This window comes from Zalophus californianus, chromosome 3 (genome assembly GCF_009762305.2).
Source record: "Zalophus californianus isolate mZalCal1 chromosome 3, mZalCal1.pri.v2, whole genome shotgun sequence".
Classification (NCBI taxonomy): domain Eukaryota; kingdom Metazoa; phylum Chordata; class Mammalia; order Carnivora; family Otariidae; genus Zalophus; species Zalophus californianus.
In genome coordinates, this window is record NC_045597.1 from 164,992,774 (window position 1) to 165,017,096 (window position 24,323).

The following is a 24,323-nucleotide window of genomic DNA, read 5'->3' on the forward strand; positions in this document are numbered from 1 at the left end:
GACACCATTTGTAGGGACACTGCCTAGAATTGCTCTAAGGGAACCATTATCAGAGAAGATAGTAAGCACTGTGTCATTTGTCCCCCTGCCCCCAACCCCTCTTTGCGGCTAATTTCCCAATGAAAGCTAAAGATGTTTACTAAGCATTTCTGAGAAATTTGTTCACATCACAAGAATACAAATTACAGGAACCCAGTACATTAGCAATAGAGAAAGTTTATAAATTTTCTGGGAAAGGTATAAATTCAGGGTAAATGTAAATGCAATAATAGGAGAGTCTTCACGGAAGGGCAAGTCTCTTGAAGTGGTAGTATTTAGTAGTAGTGGGAAGGTACTAAAGAGTCTTGCCACTTTGACATTGTAAAAAATGTAACTGATAAGTAGGAATTGAAAATGACTGCCATGATTTTATACTACGAAATATATTCAGTGTCAAATAGGCAAAGACCATTTGATGTGGGAAACTCGGTTGGTTCTGGGCAACGTAAGATATGGGAGTCTTTTCTGTGGTCATCCCACTGGACAAAGAAGCAGGTACGCTCTCAGGGAGCTCCAGAATTAGATTGTTCTGAGACCACACCTGACTCTCAGAGCCTCTCCCCAAACCTCATTGCCTCGACCTGCTTTAATGAGCATCAGCATGCCCTTTGCCTCCTGACATTTGGCAAACCCTGGGCACAAACTCATGCATGCTATTCGGGCACAACAGCCACAAGGCATAGCATCATTGGATTCTGCAAACCACGAGGGACTCTGTGTGGTACATGTGTGTGCATGCAAAGAGAAAACCATGAAGAAAAAGTCTACTTAAAAGATTCAATTAACAGCATTAAAGAATTTGCATGTCAGTATTGTAGAATATAAAATTTGTTCGGCAGAACTTTATTTATTTCTTTATTCATTACAAGAGGAATGATAAATTATCCCATCAGTCTAGTTCCCTTACCACATCAGGTCTGGTCGAGGCTGACAAGAAAAATGGACAGGACCAAAGAGGCTCATTTAGGAAATGTTACAGATGCCCAGGCAGGAATGAGAAAGTGGCAAAAGATATTAACACAGTTAAAACAGTTTTGTTGAAAAGATGAAACATTGATCACAAAGGCTGAGTAATAACTCTGTATTGGCTGGTGAGAAGAATAATAGTAACAAGAATAGCAATAATAAGCTGTAATTGTTCTTGGCCAGGTACACTTGCGGCTTCGAAACAGCATTCATAAGGAAAAGCTGAAGAAGCTGGGCCTGGTCAGTGGGACAAAGGATAATTGTAGTGACCTAATTGCAGCTTCTATTATAAGAGCAGGAATGATGGCAGGACAAATTATCTCCACTGTCAAAAACGAAAGCTGTACAGCAGGTAGTTTATAATCTCTTTTAATGGTACTACTTCTTTCACCCCATGGCTCTCCCCTGAAAAACCTTCTCTGACCCCGACTACTGTCACCATTATAGGCAGCAAACCTCCTCTTTTTCTGTCTATTCATCTCTGTCTCTGTTGTTTGGGTTCACACGGCAGCAACAAAGAGTATGTCCGTGCCTGCATCTTCCTGGCGCAAGTCTCAAGTCGGGTCAGTCAGCAAGTCAGGTCAGTCAGAACTGTACGGTTGATACATTCTGCATGAGACAAATGGAGACAACATGCAAAAGTAACAATATTAATAAGGGTTGCACGGGTAAAGTAGAAAGTATGAAACACTGATCAGTAATGTTGAAGACTCATGAAAGGCAAATACAAGCTCACAAAAAGACATGCAACCTCTATCACAGAGAAAGTGCTAATATCACTACTATACAAAGGTCTTTGAAAAATTGAGGGAAAAAAATGACAATCTGATAGAAAAATCAGCAAAAGATATGGACAGCTCACAGAAGAGGAAGTGAAAATGGCTCTTAAACATAGGAAAAGACACTCAGCATCATGCAAGAAGAGAAAGGCTAATTAAAACTTCACTGAACCATCACTTCTCACCTACGTTTATCAAATATCCTGACGTTCGACAATGTGTTCTGTGGGTGACGTGGTAGAGGAAGACAACCTCCCACGTTGCAAGTGGTAATACAGAGAACAGCATAGAGGGAAATTTGTCATCCTCTAGGAGTATTATATGTGAGTTTCTCTTTGAGCACGCAATCCTGCTTCTGTGAATTCATCCTAAAGTGGCAATAGCAAAAATAAAGACTGGCTTTTGCATAAGATTTGTCATTATGGCATTATTTCTAATGGTGACAAATTGGAAATACCCAAATATTAAAGAATATGGGACTCATTAGAGAAACAGAAGCATGTCCACAGAGTAGACTATTATGAAACTTTTTTTAAATGAGAAAGATCTCTTCACTAATATGGAGTTGTCTTCTGAACATTGCTATGGGAAAAAGCAACATATAGGGGAAAATGTGTGAGAAAGAAGGATCACAGATACATAACCATGTTTGTTTTCATTTGAAAAAATAAGTATAGTTATATTGCTTAGGATCGGGAAGACTATTGAAAGCTATATAACTGTATATTGTATATAGTTGAATTTGGAAATGTAAATGTTTTACATATTTAACAAATGAAATAACATCAAAAGAGAAAGGAAAGGCAGTCTCTAAAAATTGAGAACCAACCAGAACAACCTAACTGTAAAACAAACTGACTGCCTAGTGGACTCAGGAAAAAGAATTTAAAAAAGGTTAGAATACAACATTTTGACTCTACCTATTTAGTGGGATATGTTCTAACAAAACATGGAGCTCTGAACGTCCTAAACTTCATGCAATGGTCTTTTAGTAATATTGGCATTAAGACTATGTATTTAAAATTATATATATATATAATAACACAAATAATTTTGTCAGTGGTATTAAGAATCAAGATTTTTCATTTAAAGAAAACAAACTTATATAAACTTTTAAAAAGTTAAGTAGAGATTCCATAATGTTAAATTTGAATTGGAAAGAGCAGTATGAACTTGTGATTTTTTTTTTTTTGAAAAGATGTATTTCCTAACTCTATCATAGAAAAGGCATGGAAGCAATGATAACCCAGTGACCATGAGCTTCCTAGAGGCCAGATTGTGTGCTCTGAATATTACTTCCCACTAGACAGAAGAGTTCCTGGGTGAAATGGCTGCTTCCAAGACAGGAACACGAGATACTCAACATGAAGCTGAGACAATTTGTCAAAAAGCAAAGAAGCTATCAAAGACAAAAGGACAAAGGAGCCAACATGAAGCAGTTTCCAGTGACTAAATATGGGACAGTGCATTCAAGAAAAAGAGTAAGGAATGCAATTGATTGAAAACCCCAAGTATGTATTTTTTTTAAGATTTTATTTATTTGGGAGAGAGAGAAAGAGAGACAGTGAGAGAGTACAAGCAGGGAGGAGAGGGAGAAGCGGGCTCCCAACAGAGCAAGGAGCCTGATGCGGGGCTTGATCCCAGGACCCTGGGATCATGACCTGAGCCCAAGGCAGATGCTTAACCGACTGAGCCACCCAGGCACCCCTATATTTAAAAAATATATATATATGAGTTCCTGGGGTGCCTGGGTGGCTCAGTTGGTTAAGTGTCTGACTCAGTTTTGGCTCAGGTCATGATCTCAGGTTCATGAGATCGGGCTCCACACTGAGCATGGAGACAGCTTAGGACTCTCTCTCCCTCTGCCCCTCCCCTCCATTCATGTATGCTTTCTCTCTCTCAAAAAAAAAAAAAAAATTAAAAAAATATATGAGTTCATGATGATATTCATAACCTTTCATTTCCCCCAAAAAGATGTCTAATAAATCATTGGTCAGCATTGGAATTACTAGGGCACTAACTCCTTACTCTGAAAAATCAGCAATTAAAAGGAATTAAGCATGTATTCTGCCTTCCCTGTACTGTATAAGTCAGGGTAATCACACTTCGGTATAAGGTCACATTAACAGGCTCCCGGTGGACACATCTTTGGCGGGGACCAACACTCAACCCACCACAGTACTCTTTCCCACCAAAAGTTGAACCTGAAACTAAGTCTCCAGGGACACTATCCAAAACAATAGTCACAGTCACATGTATTATTTATATTTAAATTAATTAAAATTAAAAATTTGTACCTTCATCACCCTAGCCACATTTCGAGCGTTCAGTAACCACACACAGCTGCTGTGTTCAACAGGACACACAGAACATTTCCATCATCACAGAAAGACCTACTGGGCATTGTGGTGCTGGAACTACTCTTCATAAGCAGGAAATACAGGGAATGGAGGAATAAGTTTAATCGCACCACAAAGAAGCAAACAAATCCAGCATGTGGGACCACCTACAGGACAATTGGCCTGGTTTCTGCAACAATTCAGGAGCATGGAACAATTAAAAAGCAAAAAAGAAAAAAAGAGTACAGTTCTTTACAGGAAATGAGACTTAAGAGACGTAACCAAATGTAATGTGCGGATAGTTTTTGGAGCCCGATCGAAATAAATCCACTGAGAAAGAGGGCATGTTTTAGGCACTTGGGGAGATTAGTTTATGAACTAGGTATCTAGGTGACATTAAGGAATAATTGTTAATTTTTAAGTGGATAATGTCATTGTTATGTAATGTTCGTGATTTTTTGTGATGTGTTTTCTGAAGTATATATAGAATAAATGACTAGGATTTGCTTTTAAACTACTTAGCCAAAATTTTTTAAAAAGAAAAATTAGATGCAAACAGTGGCAACATCTTTAATTATTGAACACAGAACCAGATAATGGGTATATGGAGGTTCATTGCACCACATTCTGTACTTTGGGGTACCTGAAAGCTTTCGCTATATAATTTTTTTTAAAAACGATCATGCTTACATTATTTGTGCTTTTATAAATGAAAGAAACATTCATATTGAAGTCAGGCACCTGGGTGGAATTTAAGAATCCAATTCCTGCCACTTAATACATACATGGTCTCTAACAAAACACCTAACCCTTCCGAACATCCATTTCCTTATCTCTAAAATTGAGACTTGTGTGCCTTGTGAGAAGTGAGTTCCGTAATTGTGGGAAAATTCATCACAAATACTACTCGTGTCTGTTCTTCCTGCCGGACAGATGAAATGCTAATAGGATGGGCTCTTGTCTGTAGTACAACCTCCCTGATTTGGAGTATCAGAAGGGCAGTCTTCATTACAGGATTTTTTTTCTTTTTAATTTCAGCTTTATTTTTAGCTTTTAGATCCAAACAGTTCTCACCGTGTCCACCGCTACAGCGTCACCCATGCCACAGACTTTCCCCCAGGTTATCTTGATAGCCCCCAACTGGTCTCCGTGGCTCTTTTCTTGCCCAGCACCCCCACCACCTTCTCAGTAATAGCACTCAAAGAGATTCCTTTAATGTGTAAGTCAGATCAGATTGCTTCATTGCTTAAAAACTCCCATTGGCTTCCCACCTCGCTGAGAGTAAAAAAACCAGACCTTTAGCGTGGACCTCAAGGCCCTACATGAGCTAGGCCCTAATTTCCTCTCTGGCCCTCTGACTTCTCACCCCCTCACGCTGGCCTCCTTGCTGTTTTTGGCACTTGCCTGCCTCAGGGCCTTTGTACTTGCTATCCCCGCTACCTGAAATATACTTCCCCAGTTATCTGTGAGCATTTTAGCCTCCTCCTCAAGCCTTTAATTAATATTCCCACATATTACCTTACCACATATTTAGAAGTATAACCCTCGCACTCTGCCCCCAACACTCCTAGCACCTTTGCCTGTTCCATTTTCCTCAGTAGTGCATACTGCCATCTGACATCATTTATTAATTTACCTAGTTAATTTGTTGTCTGTTTCCACCTCCCCTGACTAGAGCATAAATTCTACAAAGACAAGGATTTCTATGCACTGCTCAATCTCAGCAGCAAGATCAAAACTTAAAACCCGTAGGTGCCCGACAAATCTTTATTGAATGATGAATACAGAAACTTGTAATAGACTTAAAACAAGTTGTCTGGTCTTTAGAGGATGTGTTTATGGATCAATAAGAATAATATGTACTTAATCAAAATCAATAGCTGCCTTATAAATTGGTACTTCAGAAGTGTTCAAATTGCTTGAAAAGAGGATGTATTTCCTTAAGCAATTAAGATATTTTCCCAGCAATCATACCCCCATTGTCTTAATTTGTTATAACAATTACTTCCAGGTAATGTATTTAAAAAGGAAAGAAATGATATATAAGTAAACTTAGAATTGATTGCTCCTAATTTGTTAGATTCTATCACGTGTATTTTAAAAGGTATTAATAGCGTCATTGGCATTTTTTGCTTTAATATTTGTTTTCTGTTTTAAGCTTTTTTTAATTGAAGTATAATTTGCATACAGTGAAATATTTAGGTTTCATACAAACAGAAGAATATATTCAATTTTGATGAATGTATATCAAGGTAGAGAATATTTCTATCCCCCAGGAATGTTTCCCATTCTCATCCGCCTGCCTTTCCCCATTCAGTACACCCTCCACTCCAGGAAGTAACCGATCTGATTTCTATCACCACAGGATTGTTTTGCCTAATCTAGAATTTCTTATCATTTGAATCATGTAAGTTTGTGTGTGTGTGTTCAGCTTCTCTCACTGAGCATGATAATTCTGAGATTCACCCCTGTTGTTATTTCAGTAGCTTATTTTTTTTTTGTCACTGTTGCTGATTTATATTCTGTTATATGAATATAATGTTGTTTGGTTATCCATTCTCCTGCTGATGGACATCTTATTTCCGTTTCTCGCTATGATGAATAAAGCTGCTACCAAACATTCTTCAAGGATTTTTGTGGGCCTCTGTTGTTGTTTCTCTTGTGTAAGTATCTGAGAGGTGAATTGTTAGGTCATAGCTTTGGGGCATGTCTAGTTTTATAAGGAGCTCCCAGACCTTTTCCCGAAAGGATCGCATTATTTCATATTTCCAGCAGCAGTGTCGAAAGTTCTGGATGCTCCCCATCTTTTCCAGCATTTGGTCTTGTCATTCTTTTTCATTTTGATAAGAGTATTTCATTATGGTTTTAATTTGCATTTCCCTGATGACTTATAATGTTCAGAATGTTTTTATTTGCTTATTGGGCATTTCTAGATCTTCCCTTGTAAAGTATCTGTTTAAATCTCTTGCCCAGTTCTAATTGGGTCATTTTTCTTTCTGTTACTAAGTTGCAAGGATTTTTTAGGATTTTTTTCATTACAAATCCTTCATTTGATATGTGTGTTACAAATGTTTTCTCTCATTTGCCTGTCATTTTCTTGATGCTTTTTTTTTTTCAAGATTTTATTTATTTATTTATTTGACAGAGAAAGAGAGAGATAGCGAGAACAGGAACACAAGCAAGGGGAGTAGGAGAGGGAGAAGCAGGCTCCCCGCCCAGCAGGGAGCCCAATGTGGGGCTCGATCCCAGGACCCTGGGATCATGACCTGAGCCGAAGGCATACGCTTAACGACTGGTCCACCCAGGCGGCTTTTCTTGATGCTTTTTAATGAGAACGTTTTAATTTTGGTGAAGTTCAATTCAACTTAATAATTTTTTTCTTTTATGATCCGTGCTTTCCCTGTCCTCTCTAGGAACTATTTGCCTACCCCAAGGCTGAAAATATTCTCCTTTATTTTGTTCTAGTAGCTTTATTGTAGACTTTCGTTCAGGCCAGACTTCCATCTTGAATTGATTTTTGTTATGGTAGAATGTAAGAACCAAAGTTCTTGTTTCCCTTGTGGATTTCCCTTATGTATTTTCCAGCACCACTTGTTGAAGAGATTCTCCCTTCTAAATCAAAATGTTTTGGCATGTTTGTTATAAATCCCTTCACCAAATATGTGTGGGTATATTACTGGACTCTATCTTGGATTCCATTCATCTACTTGTCTAGTCTTTGCCTTGATTACTGAAGATTTATAGTAAGTCTTAAAGCTAGTAGTATAAATCTTCCAACTTTATTCTTATTTTTCAAAATTATTTTGGCTATTTTTGCCCTTCACTTTCCAAATCAATTTTAAAATCACATTGCTAATTTTTGGAAAATAAACCTGAGAGGAGTTTGATTGGAATGACATTGATCTGTTCATTTGGATGAAATGACATCTTGCAATATTGACTTTTCTGATCCACAAGCAAGCTAGAATTCTCCATTTATTTAGATCTTTAACTTCCCTCAGGAGTATTTTATTGTCTTCAGGGTAGAGGAAGTGTACATCTTTTGTTAAATTTATTCCTAAATTTGTAATGTTCTTTAATCCTATTTTAAATGGGATCATTCTCTTGATTTTGTTGTCTAACCATTCACTACTAGTGCAAAAAATACAATTGACTTTTCTAGGTGCAACTTGTATCCTATGACCTTAATAATAAAAACTATAATTCAAGAATATTGCCCTGTTCAAAAAATATGCTTAATTTGTTTATCAAAAGTAGTAGCAAGCCAGAATAACTTTTCTAAGTAAAATTATTATGGACTTTAAAGAAAAGAATTTGATGAGATAAGCGAAAAGGGTAAGTTACTGTAAGTAATTTATAAGAGAAATAGAATTAGATTATCATCCTGCTTTTCAATGGCAACATTTTGTCATAAGAAAATGGTGTCACATATTTTAAATATCCAAGGGGAAAGGTGGATAATTTTATATTCAGCAAAAGTGGCTGTCAAGTATAAAAGGCATACTGTTATCAACTGAAGAAACACTGTCCCGTGAATTCTTCCTGAGGAATCTAGTAGATGACTCCATATTCATTGACATTAGGACTGTGGTCTTTATTAAATATATATTTATTTTATTTTAACATATTAAATATATAGTTACTTGTAGTGCTCAGAGTAAATGAGAGTTGAACTGAATTCTGGCATGTAGCTGCTATATGTTTAACAATGTGGGCATAATACAACTACAAAAATGGAGGGATGACAGGAAGAGTATATGGAAAGAGGAGTTTAACTCTTTAATAATCATTTTGTGAGTGGTAGTATTTGGTATTACTACTGTGAAGCTGTTATCTATGTAATACAGAGTAGAGCAAGTTGTAATCATAGGATATTTAGTTCTAGCATTCCCTGTGTCTTGAGGAGCAGGATTCTTAATGTGGAAGAAAGGAGATACATATATAATATAGAAATATAGCGGTGGTTGCAATGGAGAGAGACCCCCCCCTGGAGACTTTCTGAGGTATCCTGCAAAGGTCTATTTCCTGACCTCAGGGATAGTTACAGACATGTTTGCTTTATAGCCGCTCTTGGATGCATAGATTTGTTTTGCACAGTGCTCGCTTCGGCAGCACATATACTAAAATTGTTTTGCACAAATTTCTATATCTTTGTTTCGTTTTATAATGGAAGGGTAAATAAACAAATGAAAAAAGGTACAACAAAATTTTCAATATTAAATTTATCTTACACAAACCTTACAGAAATCTGCCAATAACTTTTACTAAATGTGTTCCTGTTGCGGGGGAGCTGTAGGTGGATGACTCAAACCATTCTGTTCTACCACGTCGGACTTGCACCCCAGCATTAAGTAAATCATGCACTCCCATGCCCCTTTGCTTGTGTCCCTCCTTCTGACTAGAGTGTCTCACACCGTTTCTACATCTCTTCCGTCCTCCTGGAACGAGGTGGACAAGTTCCTTCAAAACCCAGTTCATGTGGCACCACCTTCATGATCCCCCCCATAGCCCGAGGCTGAACTGACTCTGATCCCTTGTACAGGCAGTATCTTTGTCATCCCATTGAATTGTAGTTACATGTTTATATCTCCCTGATAGTCAGGGACTGAGGATTTTTCTTTTTTTCTTTCTACTATACAATATGGTATCAGTATGAGTGAATAAATCAATTAGCCAGAATTAACAGAAAACTCACATGACCCTCAAGGAGCTTGTAGTCTAGTTCTGGAGAAATAAATAAAAAATGCTTTTGTTTGTTTTACAAAGTAACATATAAAAGTTACAGATTAATAGAGAATTTACTGAATACATGGGTTGAATAGGAGAATTGTTGAGATCAATATGGAGCTGTAAAAGTGCCTAAAATGCATTTTAAATGAGTAAAGTTAAATCCTTATTCTAGAAATCTAGTCAAATATTTGATAAATGGAGAATGGATACTCTAGGCAAAAGCAGTTGTTTTTGACCAAACAAATGTTCAATGAACAGTAATTTGAAGAAAATTTGCCCAAGACAAAGGCTGGGCGCCTGGGTGGCGCAGTTGGTTAAGCGACTGCCTTCGGCTCAGGTCATGTTCCTGGAGTCCCGGGATCGAGTCCCGTGTCAGGCTCCCTGCTCGGCGGGGAGCCTGCTTCTCCCTCTGACCCTCCCCCTCTCATGCTCTCTCTATCTCATTCTCTCTCTCAAATAAATAAATAAAATTTAAAAAAAAAAAGACAAAGGCTGCCTGCTATTGCCTGTTTAATTTTTTTTTTTAAGTTTTGATTCACTGTAATAGTCAATATGTAGTTGTAAGGGACTGTTCCATATTTTTGAAATTTTTAAAATTATCCTAAAAAAGTATAAAAATTCAAATAGTGTACCTCCAATTCCACTTTCAAGAGGTCATCACCGTTATGAATTTTTTTGTGTCCTTCCAGACATTTTCTGTGCATATGCAAGAATTATGTGATACCTCATACAAATACCTCTCTCTGTCTTGGCCCATATGTGTATGTTACTTCCTTTTCGTGTGGGAATAGGACGACTGTATTTTTTGGCCGAACCATATGTCTTTCTAGTCCCCTATCACTGCACATTTAGGCTATTCGTCATTTTTTCACTATTTCAGTATCATATAGTATGTTTTTCTTTTTTATCTTATCTGGAATTCTGTAGTTACAATAAAGACATTTGTTCCATTTTCATTTACTGCCATAAAAGATAAATCTGGCCATCTGATTTTATGTTACTTTTTTGCTGCTTCTGCTTTCTATCTTTTTTAAAGATTTTTATTTATTTGAGAGAAAGAGAGACCAGGAAAGGGGGCAACAGGAGAGGGAGAGAGAGAATCCCAAGCAGACTCCCCACTGAAGCATACAGCCTGACACAGGGCTCGACCTCACAACCCTGAGATCATGACCTGAATCAAAATCCAGCTTAACTGACCGAGCCACCCAGGCAGCCCCTGTTTTCTATTTTTTCTATGGTTGGAGTTTTATTTCATACATTTCTCTTCTGATAATTTGTTTTTTTAGTACCTTTTCTATAGTAATATTTAATATACTCCGCCCTCTGTTTCCTGCTTTATCCACTTTCAACAGTCACTACCAATGCCTGCTCTATAAGGTGAGGTAATGAATACACCTGAATGGTAATGCTTTCTCCTACACATCCTTATTGGTTTCTGATTTTCACTAATGATTATTATTTTTATATTGTCAGAGTTTATCATATTTATGTTTTTCCATAACTATGTTGCTACAAACATTTAACCTTTAACCTAAGGTTAAGGTACCGCTCACCTTCACACCTGTCATCCCACAGCCTTATTAAGTTGAATTCCTCATTTTGATTCAATTTTTGGTTGACTGCTTTTAATTGTTAAGTAGTTTTTCACAGTGGGTCAACAAGCTCTACTCCCTGAAATGTTTGAGAATATTCTTCTTTTGGCTTTATTTATGTTTGAGGCTAGCCTGAATTTTTAGACAACTTGATTTTTCTCCTTCTCAAAACAAAAGGTATGCATACTATGTGCAATAACCCCTAATATTTTTCTCTTTTATTGTATTTAATTTTTCAAATGCTTGTTATGACCCATTAAATTAATATCACGTTATATAGTGTTTAAAAAAATTTTTTTAAATCTGTGCTAGAGGACATGGAGGATGTAGAGATCTAAGGTCACCAGCAACTTCAATTCCGTATGTTCTTTCAAAATATCTTCTTGCTACATCTGCTGGGTGCACACCCTGGGGGCTTGTTTTCCATGGTTTTCCTTTTTTTTTAATTTTTTATTGTTATGTTAATCACCATATATTACATCATTAGTTTTTGATGCAGTGTTCCATGATTCATTGTTTGTTCATAACACCCAATGCTCCATGCAGAACGTGCCCTCCTCAATACCCATCACCAGGCTAACCCATCCCCCCACCCCCCTCCCCTCTAGAACCCTCAGTTTGTTTTTCAGAGTCCATCATCTCTCATGGTTCGTCTCCCCCTCTGACATACTCCCCTTTTCTTCCTCTCCTGTTATCTTCTTCTTTTTCTTTTTTCTTAAAATATGTTGCATTATTTGTTTCAGAAGTACAGATCTGTGATTCAACAGTCTTGCACAATTCACAGCGCTCACCGTAGCACATACCCTCCCCAATGTCTATCACCCAGCCACCCCATCCCTCCCACCCCCCACCACTCCAGCAACCCTCAGTTTGTTTCCTAAGATTAAGAATTCCTCATATCAGTGAGGTCAGCAGATCAAGCTGAAAGAGATCAGCTTGCTTAGTGAAGCCTCTTAGATTATTGGTTTTATTTTGATGAGTTTGTGTTTGTTTATCTCTGCTCTGCTAATTCTGCCTGTCAGCTACAAAATAGGTTGGAGTTTCTTTTCTCTTCTCTCTTTTTACTCCAAGAAGTTTCTTCAGTGGAGGAGGAACTATATCTCTCAGAGGAAATCTCTCTCTTCTAGCTCCACCTCTCCTCCACTCTTAAGTTGGAACCTCACAAGGATTTACCCCACAATTACAAAGGATCCTAAACCTGCCTTCAAACTATTGTTTTCTAAATAGAAGTTTATTTTCTGTAATCTTGATCTTACTTTCAGTGAAATGTATACCTTGCTAGAGACGTAGGCATGTATCAACTCTTAATGAACTCCCCCTTTTGGGTTGAGTCCAAATTTCATTGCATGGTGTTAAGATTTATGGTCATTTGCTAATTCCATTGTGTAGATGGAATTTTGTCTTCCCAATTTCTCAATTGTTTGTCCATTTAGAGTTTGAGGGAGGAAGTAGAGTAACCATACTCTTACTCCATCATTTACTATAATCTCTTGTTAGAGATCCTTGATCTGACAGAGCTAAGTTCTTTGGGGAAGATTATCCAACAGCCTTTTAAGGTATAGATTAAAGTGGCACAAGGTGACATACCAAAAAATGTTAGAATAATCTAGGCCAGCACAATCCAATAGAACTTTCTGCAATGATAGAAGTAGTCTGTATCTATCTGCATTGTCTGATATAGTAGTCACGAGCCACGTGTGGCTATTGAGCATTTGAAATGTGATTTGTGACAGTGAGAAGCTGAACTTTACATTTTATTTAACTGTAATTAATTCTAATTTAAATGTATACAGCATCATGTGGCTAGTGGCCACCGTATTGGACAGTGCACAGCTAAGCAATATAATGCCTAAATACTAGAGTTTGTCTAAAGAAATGGAAATAAAAGAGGATATCCAAGAGTTATAATGGAAGAAAAGAAACAACAATGCTTTTGTAAGGAAAGAGAGAGAAGAAATTGTGCTGGGGAGAATGGGGAAGCTGGTGGTACCATCCTATAAAAAAGATATTTTGTCAAGAGCTGTTTTAAAAGATAGATATTTTAACAGGTTGAGTTACCAGTGATAAGAAGACCTTGAAGTGGAAAGGACTCTAAACAATTAGAATTCTCACACTGAATTGGGGCAGAGAGAGGTCAGAGCTACCAAAAACAAAAAAATCTATTTCCTCCACATTTCTCGCCGGCGAGAGTCTCTTCTGCCTCCATACACCCCTTTTCAGATTGCTTTGTCCTCCCCCACGTGGAGAGACCCTGATATATGGCATAATAATGACGGTTTGGAGAAATTACTGTTTCACCTACTGAGTGATTAATATGAAATTAGTTACTGAAACCCTCAGTGGTGCAGAGAGGATCAAGGAGAAATTTAGTTTTGTTTTAGAAGGAAAAAAATACAAGATAAAATACTGCTTTGCACACACAGAGTACTTTTCATCTGAGAATCTTTACATACCTAGCAAGCCTAATTAATGAGAAAACCTCTAAGACAGAGAAGTGATGAGCTAAGGAGCACAGATACTGGTGTTCTATTTCTGTGACTTTTAAAAACCAGGCTTGGTGTTCTCTGCTTTCATTAACGCACAAGTGTAGCTTTATGCAGCACCCACGAGATGTTCACCTTTCTGCTGAATGATTTCTCATGCAGGTATCGCACTGAGGAGGCGTAGTAACCACACAGAATCCCACCCCCTGACCTTATTGATGCCCTGCGCTCTCTTTGCCGTGGAAATCCATCCCTATCATCATAGTGCAGCGAGCGCTCTCTGATAATCCAGTCTGCACTGTCCCGGAAAGATCGGTTTTGTTGCAGAAGAGAGCAAGTTATCTTCTTTATAAAAAATTATTCAAAACAAACACCCGTGAATCTAGGACTAATGTGCACTGAACGGGGACAGGCAGGGCTTCTTAACAGGTACCCTACCATGTAATCTTCCTTTCATCTTCATTCAAAATCCCTTGGAGAGTCAAGCTCCTCTTTACAAAAATATCAATTCTTCTAATGACTTATGTGTAGGATACATGATTTGACTTAGTCAAAGAGATATGCAATAATGTACCCTGGCATTTATTTTCATCTTTTGTGACTTGGGGATAGATGCTGGATTTTTGTCCTATACCTTCTTCTTCGTGTTTTTTTTTCCCCCTTCCCTTCTCTCCACTAAAAAAAAAGGGGAGGGGGGCCATTCTGGCAAAAGAGAAAATACCTTGAAAGATAAAGATGATGGCTTTTAAAGATTTTTACAAAGAGTTTGATGTTCTGTAAAATAAAGCTAGCTGCCCTGTGCAAAAATAGCTGTTTTTGCTTAAAGAGGAGAAGGTACTGAGAGAGTTCAGTTTTTGTTTTTTTAATTCATCCAAGGTCTCTATACATGTGTCCAGGCATGTACAGATCCTTCATTTCTAGCCCAGAGCCCTCTTGTATTCTCAGAGCCCAGGATTCAGGCTTGTCCCCATCTGCTCCTGACTTCTTCCTCTGGCTGCCAGAGCCAGCATTGCCGGGCTTCTCTCAGAGTGCACCCTGTTTGCCCAGTGATGTAAGGTTACCTTCTTTCCTCATTAGCACAGAACACCTCCTGACACCATCACATCACCATTGTCCAATAAGATGCCACAGTGACCTTTCCATTTTAACACATAACTGAGAATTTAGGAGAGCTGATCTAACACTTTCCAGATTAAATGTCAAATTCTTAAAATTCAGATGGATTTGGAATCCACCTACGTATATTTCCTACTCCCATTCCCAGTAGTCTACACAGGACACTGATTAGCAGTAGCATTTTGTAATATCACTTAAGGCTTGAGCACCGTGGAGTTCTGCCAGTAATGTTTAATTCACTTATATGTGCCAATTCATCTCTGTCAGGAGCCTATTAATTTCTTCAGTATTTTACTCTGTCCCTAGCCCCTATATAATGAGACACCATGATCCCCATTTGTGTGACCAAAAAACTTAGAGTCTCTCATAAATTACCTCGGATCCCACTGCTTCCAGTGACCAGAAAGCCTCTGTATTTCTTTTTCATATTTAAATCAATTTCGCAAGCTCTTTCCTTTAAAAGAATACACTAGAACTCCGGGGTACCAAATAGTGAAATCTTAGCCAAAGTATGTGATTCTGATGGGCTCTTTAACATACATCCCTCTCCCGAGGAAGACTTCCATATTATCTTCCACACTCACTGTTCGCACAGGCACATCCATTTGTAGGAAGGGAACGTTAATAAATATCAGCCTCTGACTCTGCAGTCAGCACACTCATCTGTGGGCAAGATGTCAAAATACATATTCCATGGCTATAAAAGTCAAGAGCCCCTAACAAATAAAGGTCAGAGATATAAAATTAACCCCACTGATACGCCATTGGCATCTCTATATGGTGTGATCTTGGGTTAACAGGAGAATAACAGCTAAGTGACTGACTAGGAGAAATCAACATAGATTCAGAAGAGTCTGTCATTGTATTACCACATAAAACTCACATATGTCTCTGCTACCTGTTCTACATTTTTTTCAGGATTGGAGCAAAACATCAGGAGCTAAGGGAAAAGCAGGCAAGAGGTCTTATTGATTATGCTACTGGTGCAGCTGGATCACTGCATGATATGGACGATGATGAAATGGACCCCAACTATGCCAGAGTGAACCACTTCCGGGAACCATGTGCATCAGCGAGCGTCTATAGATCACCATCTCCACCTCGGGCTGGACCCCTGGGTTACCATCGGGATGGCCGTCCTCTCTCTCCAGAGAGAGACCACTTAGAGGGTCTCTATGCCAAGGTCAACAAGCCATATCATCCACTGGTGCCAGTTGACAGGTAATATAACTTATTGAAAGACAAATATAGCTTTAATTCAGTGAGTTTCAAGTCATCTCTCCTGCTGAAGCCAATAAAAATATATCCTTTTAATCTATTAAAACTGAAATGAGATAGTCCCCTTGGTAAGAGCTAGGCTTTGACCCACCCGTAAGCTATCAGCCATCAAAAATAAAACAAAAAACCAGTCATAAGGTGGCATGAATGAATGGTAGTCGTTGAGGTCATGGTGCAACAGGGAGCAGTTTTTGAAAGGATATTGTGGCAGAGGACTAATGATGAAAACTTTGAAGGAATAATGTCCTTTCTCCTACAAGTCCTACTGTGAAAGACTAATTTGAGAAGATGTCCTAACACTGGGAGGTGAGGAGTCAGAGAATGGTGGCTTCTACGGAGGTATAATGGAGCTGGAATTCCGGAGAGCTGCAGAGGTGCAGAGGACCTTGAAAAGCAAGGTTGGGATTTTACACTCAAGGAAAATGTGATCCTATGTAGATGTTCATGGATTATCAGAGGTAGAAAAGGAGATAATCTTGGCAATAGGAGTTTGATGAAGTAGAGAAAGGTAAGAGGTGACAAGGCCAAGGATCTTTAGGCTTAGCAGCTAAGGAAAGAGATAATAAGACCATCTGTCAGCACAATTGAAGTAAGTAGGGAACAAAATGATTTCAGCCCCACCTCCTGCCACAAATAAAATGTCTCATCTCTTGAAAGGCTGATATAAGAGTGTTTTAGTCAATATACATTGTTAGGTGACCCCTGGAATTACACACGCAAGGAATCAGTTGACTGACCTTGGCTTAATCTGGCTGCAGCTTGAATTCTGGAGGGAGGAGGTGAGGGGGAAGGGTGGCAGGCACAAAGAGCTCTCATTCTAGATGAAAAAAAGACTTGTTTTCCAAATTTCTTTTGCTTCTGACAACCACCCAGTCCCTATTAGTAACCAGCTTTTGTGCGATAGCATGATATATTGCATCTGTTTACCGTTTACATTTCCCCAGCTGGGTGATATTATGCACTTTCAATTAGGTTGGGGAGAGGAAGGGAAATCATGGCATTTTTATGCAGACTGTAAAGTGTAGCTTCACAAGACTGATTACCTTTCAGAGCCTTTCCAATAACCAAGTGGGAAGGAAGGAACAATTTTTAATCCTTACTGTCAAGCTTCCAGGTTGATAGTATTAAAGAAAGATGGTCAAGTTTTTCTTTGGGATAAAATGAAAATATAAATTCCTATGACTGTGTGAGACAGCCCCAATAACTAAACTGTTAATTCAAACGACTGATTAAGAGTTGGCCTTTTCTTCTAAGCCTTCATCTAGGGTTGAATTTTTTTCATGTAAATGATAATACCACTCATGAGTCTCTTCTGGCCCTGACCAAAGCCCATCTTATTTTCCCTAAATCAGACAGGTCTTCATAGCAATCGCCTTTGCACATGCCCACCGCTAGAATCCCAGCACAGAGGGACTGTTTCTAGGAACCTCCAAAGCCAATAATTCCCTGTACTAATTCCATGGAAATAAACACAAGACATTCTATTAAAGAAAAAAAAAGTTCACTGGCCAAATGCATCTGGAGAATTCTGGAGTACGCCCCACCGAGCAGGTTTTCTTACTGCAGTCTTCGTACCCCCAATATGCTAACATGCATTGTAAGCCTCTAAAAGGAGCATACAACAATCAGCACTATCACTTTCTAAATTTTTGTCACCTAACGCTTATTTTGTTTTTCCAGATCCTATGGTTATTCTTTGGAACAGGAGGAGACTCTATCCTAAGCTAATTTTCGCCCATGTAGATTTGCCCCGTAAAGAAATTTCTTAAGATTATGTTCCCTGTAGCCAGTACAGAATCATATAATAAAAAATGTTATTTACTCCCCAGCCCAGACAGATGTGTAAGTGATCGTCTTTCCTTCGGCTCCCATTGTATTAATAAATGATCTAAAGCTCTGTCTTCAGTGGAGTTTTAGTCACTTGTCATATTTTTGGATAATAGATCAAAGTATGACTGTTTATGCCAGAATTATCTTTATTCTGTTCTTATCTTTCATTATATTTGAAGATCATTCTGCTACTTGTTCTTTAAGTCTTAAAATGAGCAGTTTTTGTCTCGGCACACCATACGCACTCACTCATGATCATCATTGTTAATGTTATTACTGTCCTTTATCATGAAATTCTCAACTTCCCTGGTATGCCTGGGAACAAGGTGAGTCTAAGAGGAGTGTTGCTGTGGGCATATCTCACACGGTGTCTATAAGTAGGAACCATGAGTTCTAAACCTACCGTATGTACAGTTAGAGGCATGTCATTCATTTTGTCATCTGTTTGGTCTTTCATTCAGCAAACACTCATTTGGCACCTACTGTGTTCTAGCTACTGTAGTAAGTTCTAGGGAAGATACAAAGATGATTAAGAAGTGGTCCCAGTCCAGAGAAAGTTGTAGTCTAGTTAGAAGGGGATTGACACATATGGAAATAGATCGTTGCAGTATAATGTAAACAGAAGTAAAAGAAACTTTTCTAACTCTGCTGGTCAGGAAGGATCTTCAAAAGGGAGCAGAATTTGGACTGGCTCTAGAGGGATTAGTAAATATTGACCAGATCTGGTAGAAAATTTGTTTTCCTTATGGAATAATTAGCATATACAAGGGTAAAGTGGACTGAAACAGCATGGCATGTTGGGGAAGCTCTGAAGCATCCAGAACATGGAGTGTGGATGGGAAAGAAAGTAATAGGAATAGGAAATGTGTCTGGAAAGCTGGTTAGAGCCATATTCTGAAGGAAGAGGTTCCGTCTTATGTTCTTACATATTGATTGGTAGTAGCTGTCTGGAAATCTGTGCTAAGAAGAGTTCTGAAGTTATACTGAAATCATGGTGTCTACCCTGGGCTCCAGAGGATGAGTTGAAGATGTGTGCAATCGGCATTTATTTATATATTGGCTAATCCCATGGACACTGGGAGCCATCAAAGTGTCAAAATCGGGGAATGAGCTGATAGTTTTGTATTTGGGGAAAAATAGCTTTGACAGTTTGATGGCAGACAAAGAGGAAGATGATTAGACTATAAGACAAATTAAGATATGATTACAGTATTGAAAGATGGGAAGGGCCTGGAATAAGAGAGTGGCATTGGATACAGGAAAAAAAAAAAAGAAATAGCCAAAAACTTTAGCAGAGACCACAGAAGTGAGGCTTTCAAATACTTCAGGGAGGCCAATAGAAAGGGAACTAAAAAGAGGATTTAGGATATAGCCACTAAGAGGTCTTCAACTAATTTAGAGAGAACAATTTCAGTAGCTAGATAGGGGCAGAGGGAAATTGCAATGTGAGGAGAATTGATAAAGCGGTAAGAACTTAGCAAGCTTGGTGATAAAGAGAGCATTGTTGTTACAGGATGGAAGAGGTTGCAACTTTGAAGTTCCTTACATAATAGTACAGTTGACCCTTGAACAATACAAGGGTTAGGAGCACTGACCCCCACCTCCGTTCGTAGAAAACCTGCGTATAACTTTTGACTCCCTAAAAACTTAACTACTAACAGCCTACTGTTGACCAAGAAGCCTTACCAATAACATAAACAGTCAATTAACACATATTTTGTGTTTTATATGTATTATATACTGTATTCTTACAATAAAGTAAGCTACAGGAAAAAAAATGTTAGGGCAATCACAAAGAAGAGAAAATACATTTATAGTACTGTGCTGTATTTACAAAAAAAAAAAAATCTGTGTATAAGTGGAACTGCGCAGCTCAAGCCAGTGTTGTTCAAGGGTCAACTGTGTTTCAGAGTTAAAAAGAGAATCCAGAGACCATCCACAATAGCCTTTTCATATTACTAAAGAAACTGAGGCCCAGAGAAGTTTGAGTGACTTGCCCAATGTCACATAGCATGGAGTAAGGACTTTATTCTAGATTCCTTTTATGTTATACAATCTTTTCCTTACACTACACCACTATATAGACTATATAGACCCATACTCTCATTTCCTAGTTAAGGGAACTAGTACCCAGATAGGTGGATTGGCATCCATTTGGCTCCCAACATGTGAACGGCAGGCTAAATCTTGGACTTTGGAATGAGGCTGACCTGGGTTCCGTCCTCTTCCAGATATTACTGCATGACTTTCAGTAAGTTGACTTTTCTGAGATGCCATTTTTCATCTTCATGCATATAATTCAATAAACATTTATTGAATCTACTGAGTGCCAGGACATCAGTTCAGTGCAGAGCTCATCGGGGAACAAGGAGGGAGATGGGTACCTTTCTCTGGAGCTTACAGTCCACTGGAGGCTACAAAGATGCAAACAGGTAATGAGAACACAGTGTGAAAAGTGCTTTCTATGGGAAGCATAGGGTGCCTGGTGCTGCTGGAGCTGGGGGTGGGAAGCACAGAGAATGGCATGGGGGTGAGAGAAAGCATGGTGTGTTAGTGGAACTACAAGAAGCTCAATAAAATAGAAACCTGAGTGAGAGAGTAAATGGCAGGAAATAAAAATTGGAGAGTCCAAGAGCTGGGCAAAAAGCAGAAGATACAGCTTTGGCAGGCTTTGATGGGGAGTTTGGACTTTATCCTGAGATCTGGGGCAGGATTGGGGTTAAGGAAGGGCTCACTAATGTGACACATAATCCTGGCCTTCAGCCTACCATTAAATGTCCATTTATCCTCACCTCCTTACTTGCTAAAGGAGGATTATCATAATAGCCTTACATGTTATAATGGTCAAATACAATTTTGCATTTTGCATTTTTTGGTATCTCTATACAGAACAAATCTCTATCTGTCCATGTATCTCTGTGTCATGGGGACATGTCATATGTGTGGCCCACAGTGGCTTCCTAATTGGGGCAACTAATTTCTGCCTCTTAACTCCCTTCTTCTCGAGGCTTGGCCCTGAATCTACAGCCTTTCTAAGAAAAAACTGACTTATAAAGGATTCCTCTGTAAATGATGGTGGCTAAAACCAATCCCTATTTCTACGACAGAATCATAGGACTGGATTCTCGTGGTGCTGGTTCTCCCAGGATTCAAATATGACAGCTGCTTATGGTAGAATGTGCTTGTTTGTCACTGCAACACCAGCATTTAAAGGGCTCCCACAGCATAAGAACATGAAGGCTTTATGTTTGAGTGAGCTTAGAACCAGGGGGAATAGAAGGTGTGTGTGGCACTTGACATGGCTGCCGTTTTGCATTCACTCACATGATGACTTGACACTCTTTACTAGAGGTTGCCAAATATATTTGATCACATACCCTAACTGTGAAAATGCTTTTGAGTGTTAACTCCCCAAAATATGTGCCTTTGATTCTAAGTGACATACACTCACTTACCTTACTCATGACATTATTATATGCATTAAAGATCATATTGTAAAATACAGAAGTTAATAAAAGAATGAGACTTTTTAAGCTGTGATAATAGTTCTATTTTCTTTCTCCCCTCAAATGTGCACACAGTCCATTTCAGAGACCATTGGTTTCCACTTCAGGATGCACAGGGATAGGGACCTTGCATGCTTTTGTTCACCATTATCTCCTCAGTTCCTAGAGCAGTTCGTACTCAATAAATATTTTTGGAATGAATGAATGAATCATTTGACAGAATCTTAGATTTGAATGAGACTTTAGGGGGTCGAGTCTCACATCGCATCCATCAGAGGCATCTTCTCCACAAAATCCCTCACAGGATGTCATTTAACCCATGTTGGCATACTTACAGTGACAAGAATTCATGAAACATCCCTTTTTACTTTCAGATTATTCTAATTGGTACAGAGGTGCTCACTTTGTATCCACCCAAATGCTGTCTCCATGTAACATTTACTGTAGATCCTGGATTGACCTACCTGGGCACAGAATCTAAGCCTCATTAGTAGCCCTTCCTTTGGATATTTGAGGTGATTGCTATGATCACTAACAAATGTTTACTGAACTCCAAATATGTACCAGGCTCGATGTTTAGACCTCGCCTTGCAAGGATGAAGAAAACAAGCACATAACCTTGAGAAGTATAATCATTTATTTGGTATAAACTCCTCTAGCAGTCCTAGTCATTTAAATTATAACCCAAACCTGTAGCCTTCTCGGTAGCCATATTCTGAATATGCTCAAGTCTATTGAGTTTATGATTGCCTTCTGTTGCATGGCATGGAGAAATGGACACCATATTTCAGATATAGTGTGAAAAAAAGGCATAGAAAATCAATGAGACTCTTGCAAATCTTTTTATCTTAATTTGTTATACTTATTAATGCTGCCTTAATTTTTATGTCAGCTGTCATTATTGGCGTATACTGCACTTTTTAACTAAAAGCTCTATTTTGTTGCTATCAATTTGGAGTTACTATCAAGCCAAATATTCCCAAATATATTGTGCAAAATCCTATATTTTTACAATTACCTCTTTAAACGTAGGATATTCTCTTTATCCGAGTTAAATATTTGCTTGTTAGGTTTAGCCCGTGGTTGTAGCCAATAAAGATATTTTAAAGTATTGATTTTTGTCCTCTAATATATTAGCTATCCTTCCTAGGTTGATACCATCCTCATATTTAATCATTATGGACTCATCCATGTCATTGATAAGATCGTTGATCAATGTCAAGTATAATCCCTGCAACTCATCACTCAAGACTACTATTAATCAACACTTTTGGGGATGTTCAGTTAACTATCAATCCAGTCTACTATTATTTAGTGTGCATTCTCCAGTTTATCTGTGAACATTGTGGAAGACTTTGTCAAATACTTTAGTGATATTAAGGTACACTGTCTTTGTGAGAAACCCTTGATTTACCAATCTAGAAGAAAGGGAATTACTTGTTTTTGGTGAATCCTGTAGCCTTTTTCTCTTCCTGATATTCACAAACAACGTGTCCATTTAGACTTAATTATGCAAAATAAGACTTTCTGTGGTCCAGTATAATACTAGGCACTTAATATCTGCTTATCAAATACTTACTGACTTACATACTACAGCTGTGAAATTAAGGTGGCCAACAGTACACAGCTCCTCGGTATCCCTATTAAGAAACCTTGATTCCCAGCAGGTATTCACCAATGTTTGTAGGAAACTTCCATTGAGTTGTGTTCCATAGATCATACAAAGAAGTTTAGAAACTGTCCTTATCCTCAAGGAACTCAGTCTAACAGTGAAAACTACCTCATAAACAAATAATTATAGTATAATGTGTTCCATTAGAATAGAGGTATATAAAAGACATATTATAAAAATTATGAAATTGCATATGCATTTAATTTGGGAAAGACCAGAGACTGGGGATTAGTCTTTCTAAGTAGTTGGCTCAAATATATTAATTTTTCAAAACCTCAGTTTCCTCACTGTAAAATGGGGACAAGAGTATACCCTATTTCCTATGAATTGTTTGTAGAATAAATGAAATTATCCCAGTGCCTGGTTCAATAAATATTGACTGTAACAATTTAAGAAGGTCATTAGACTAGGTATTATTGGACAATATTATATATTATTGGACTAAGTATTAAGAAAGTTATTGAACTAAATACAACTATTTGGGAAGGCTATTGATTATATTTAGCTGCTGATCCTTAAAATCATGGGTTTGGGAACCTGTTAGATTCTGTTTCATGGTCACATAGTTGATGGTTAATTCCTAATTCCAGCCCAAACTCTTGCTGGTATATTTCAATCATAAGAATTAGAAGGTAGAAACAGAAAAGAAAATGAGGGTTTAAAAGGCATGGAAACGAGAAAACAGTTCAGATTCTTTTATATCAATCATATCATCTATATATGTGAAAAGCACAGTTATTACGCATTTACCTACTCTGTCGATTGCTTGTTAAAAACCATTCCTACCTCATTAGATGTCCCTAAGCTTGTCATCAGAACTAACGCTGTCTTCCCGCCCCTTGAATCTCCATTTGGTTCGGGCTCAAGCTCATGCACAGTCCATAGGACAAACTAGCCCAATTTTCTGTGAGTCCCAGAAGAGCTGTCATTAACAATAGTGTGTCAAATCATATCCTGTTTGGCTATAAACAACCAAAATCCCAACCGATATAT

The 24,323-nt window shown here is 38.2% G+C and overlaps 1 protein-coding gene across 15 annotated transcripts in view; it reads left to right on the forward strand.

Moving 5' to 3' along the window:
• Positions 1-24,323, forward strand: part of PARD3B (par-3 family cell polarity regulator beta) — a 1,014,396-nt gene that overhangs the window by 842,300 nt on the left and 147,773 nt on the right. For 14 of the 15 annotated variants that reach the window (XR_003519077.1, XM_027589187.1, XM_027589179.1 and 11 more), the window contains one exon: positions 15,963-16,265. Coding sequence is in view for 14 of the 15 variants with exons in the window: in XM_027589187.1 (XP_027444988.1) it covers positions 15,963-16,265 (303 nt within the window). In the remaining variant the exon portion in view is untranslated. Of the gene's footprint in view, positions 1-15,962; positions 16,266-18,002; positions 18,161-24,323 lie in introns of those variants that run through there. The other variant, XM_027589192.2, reaches the window with a different exon arrangement.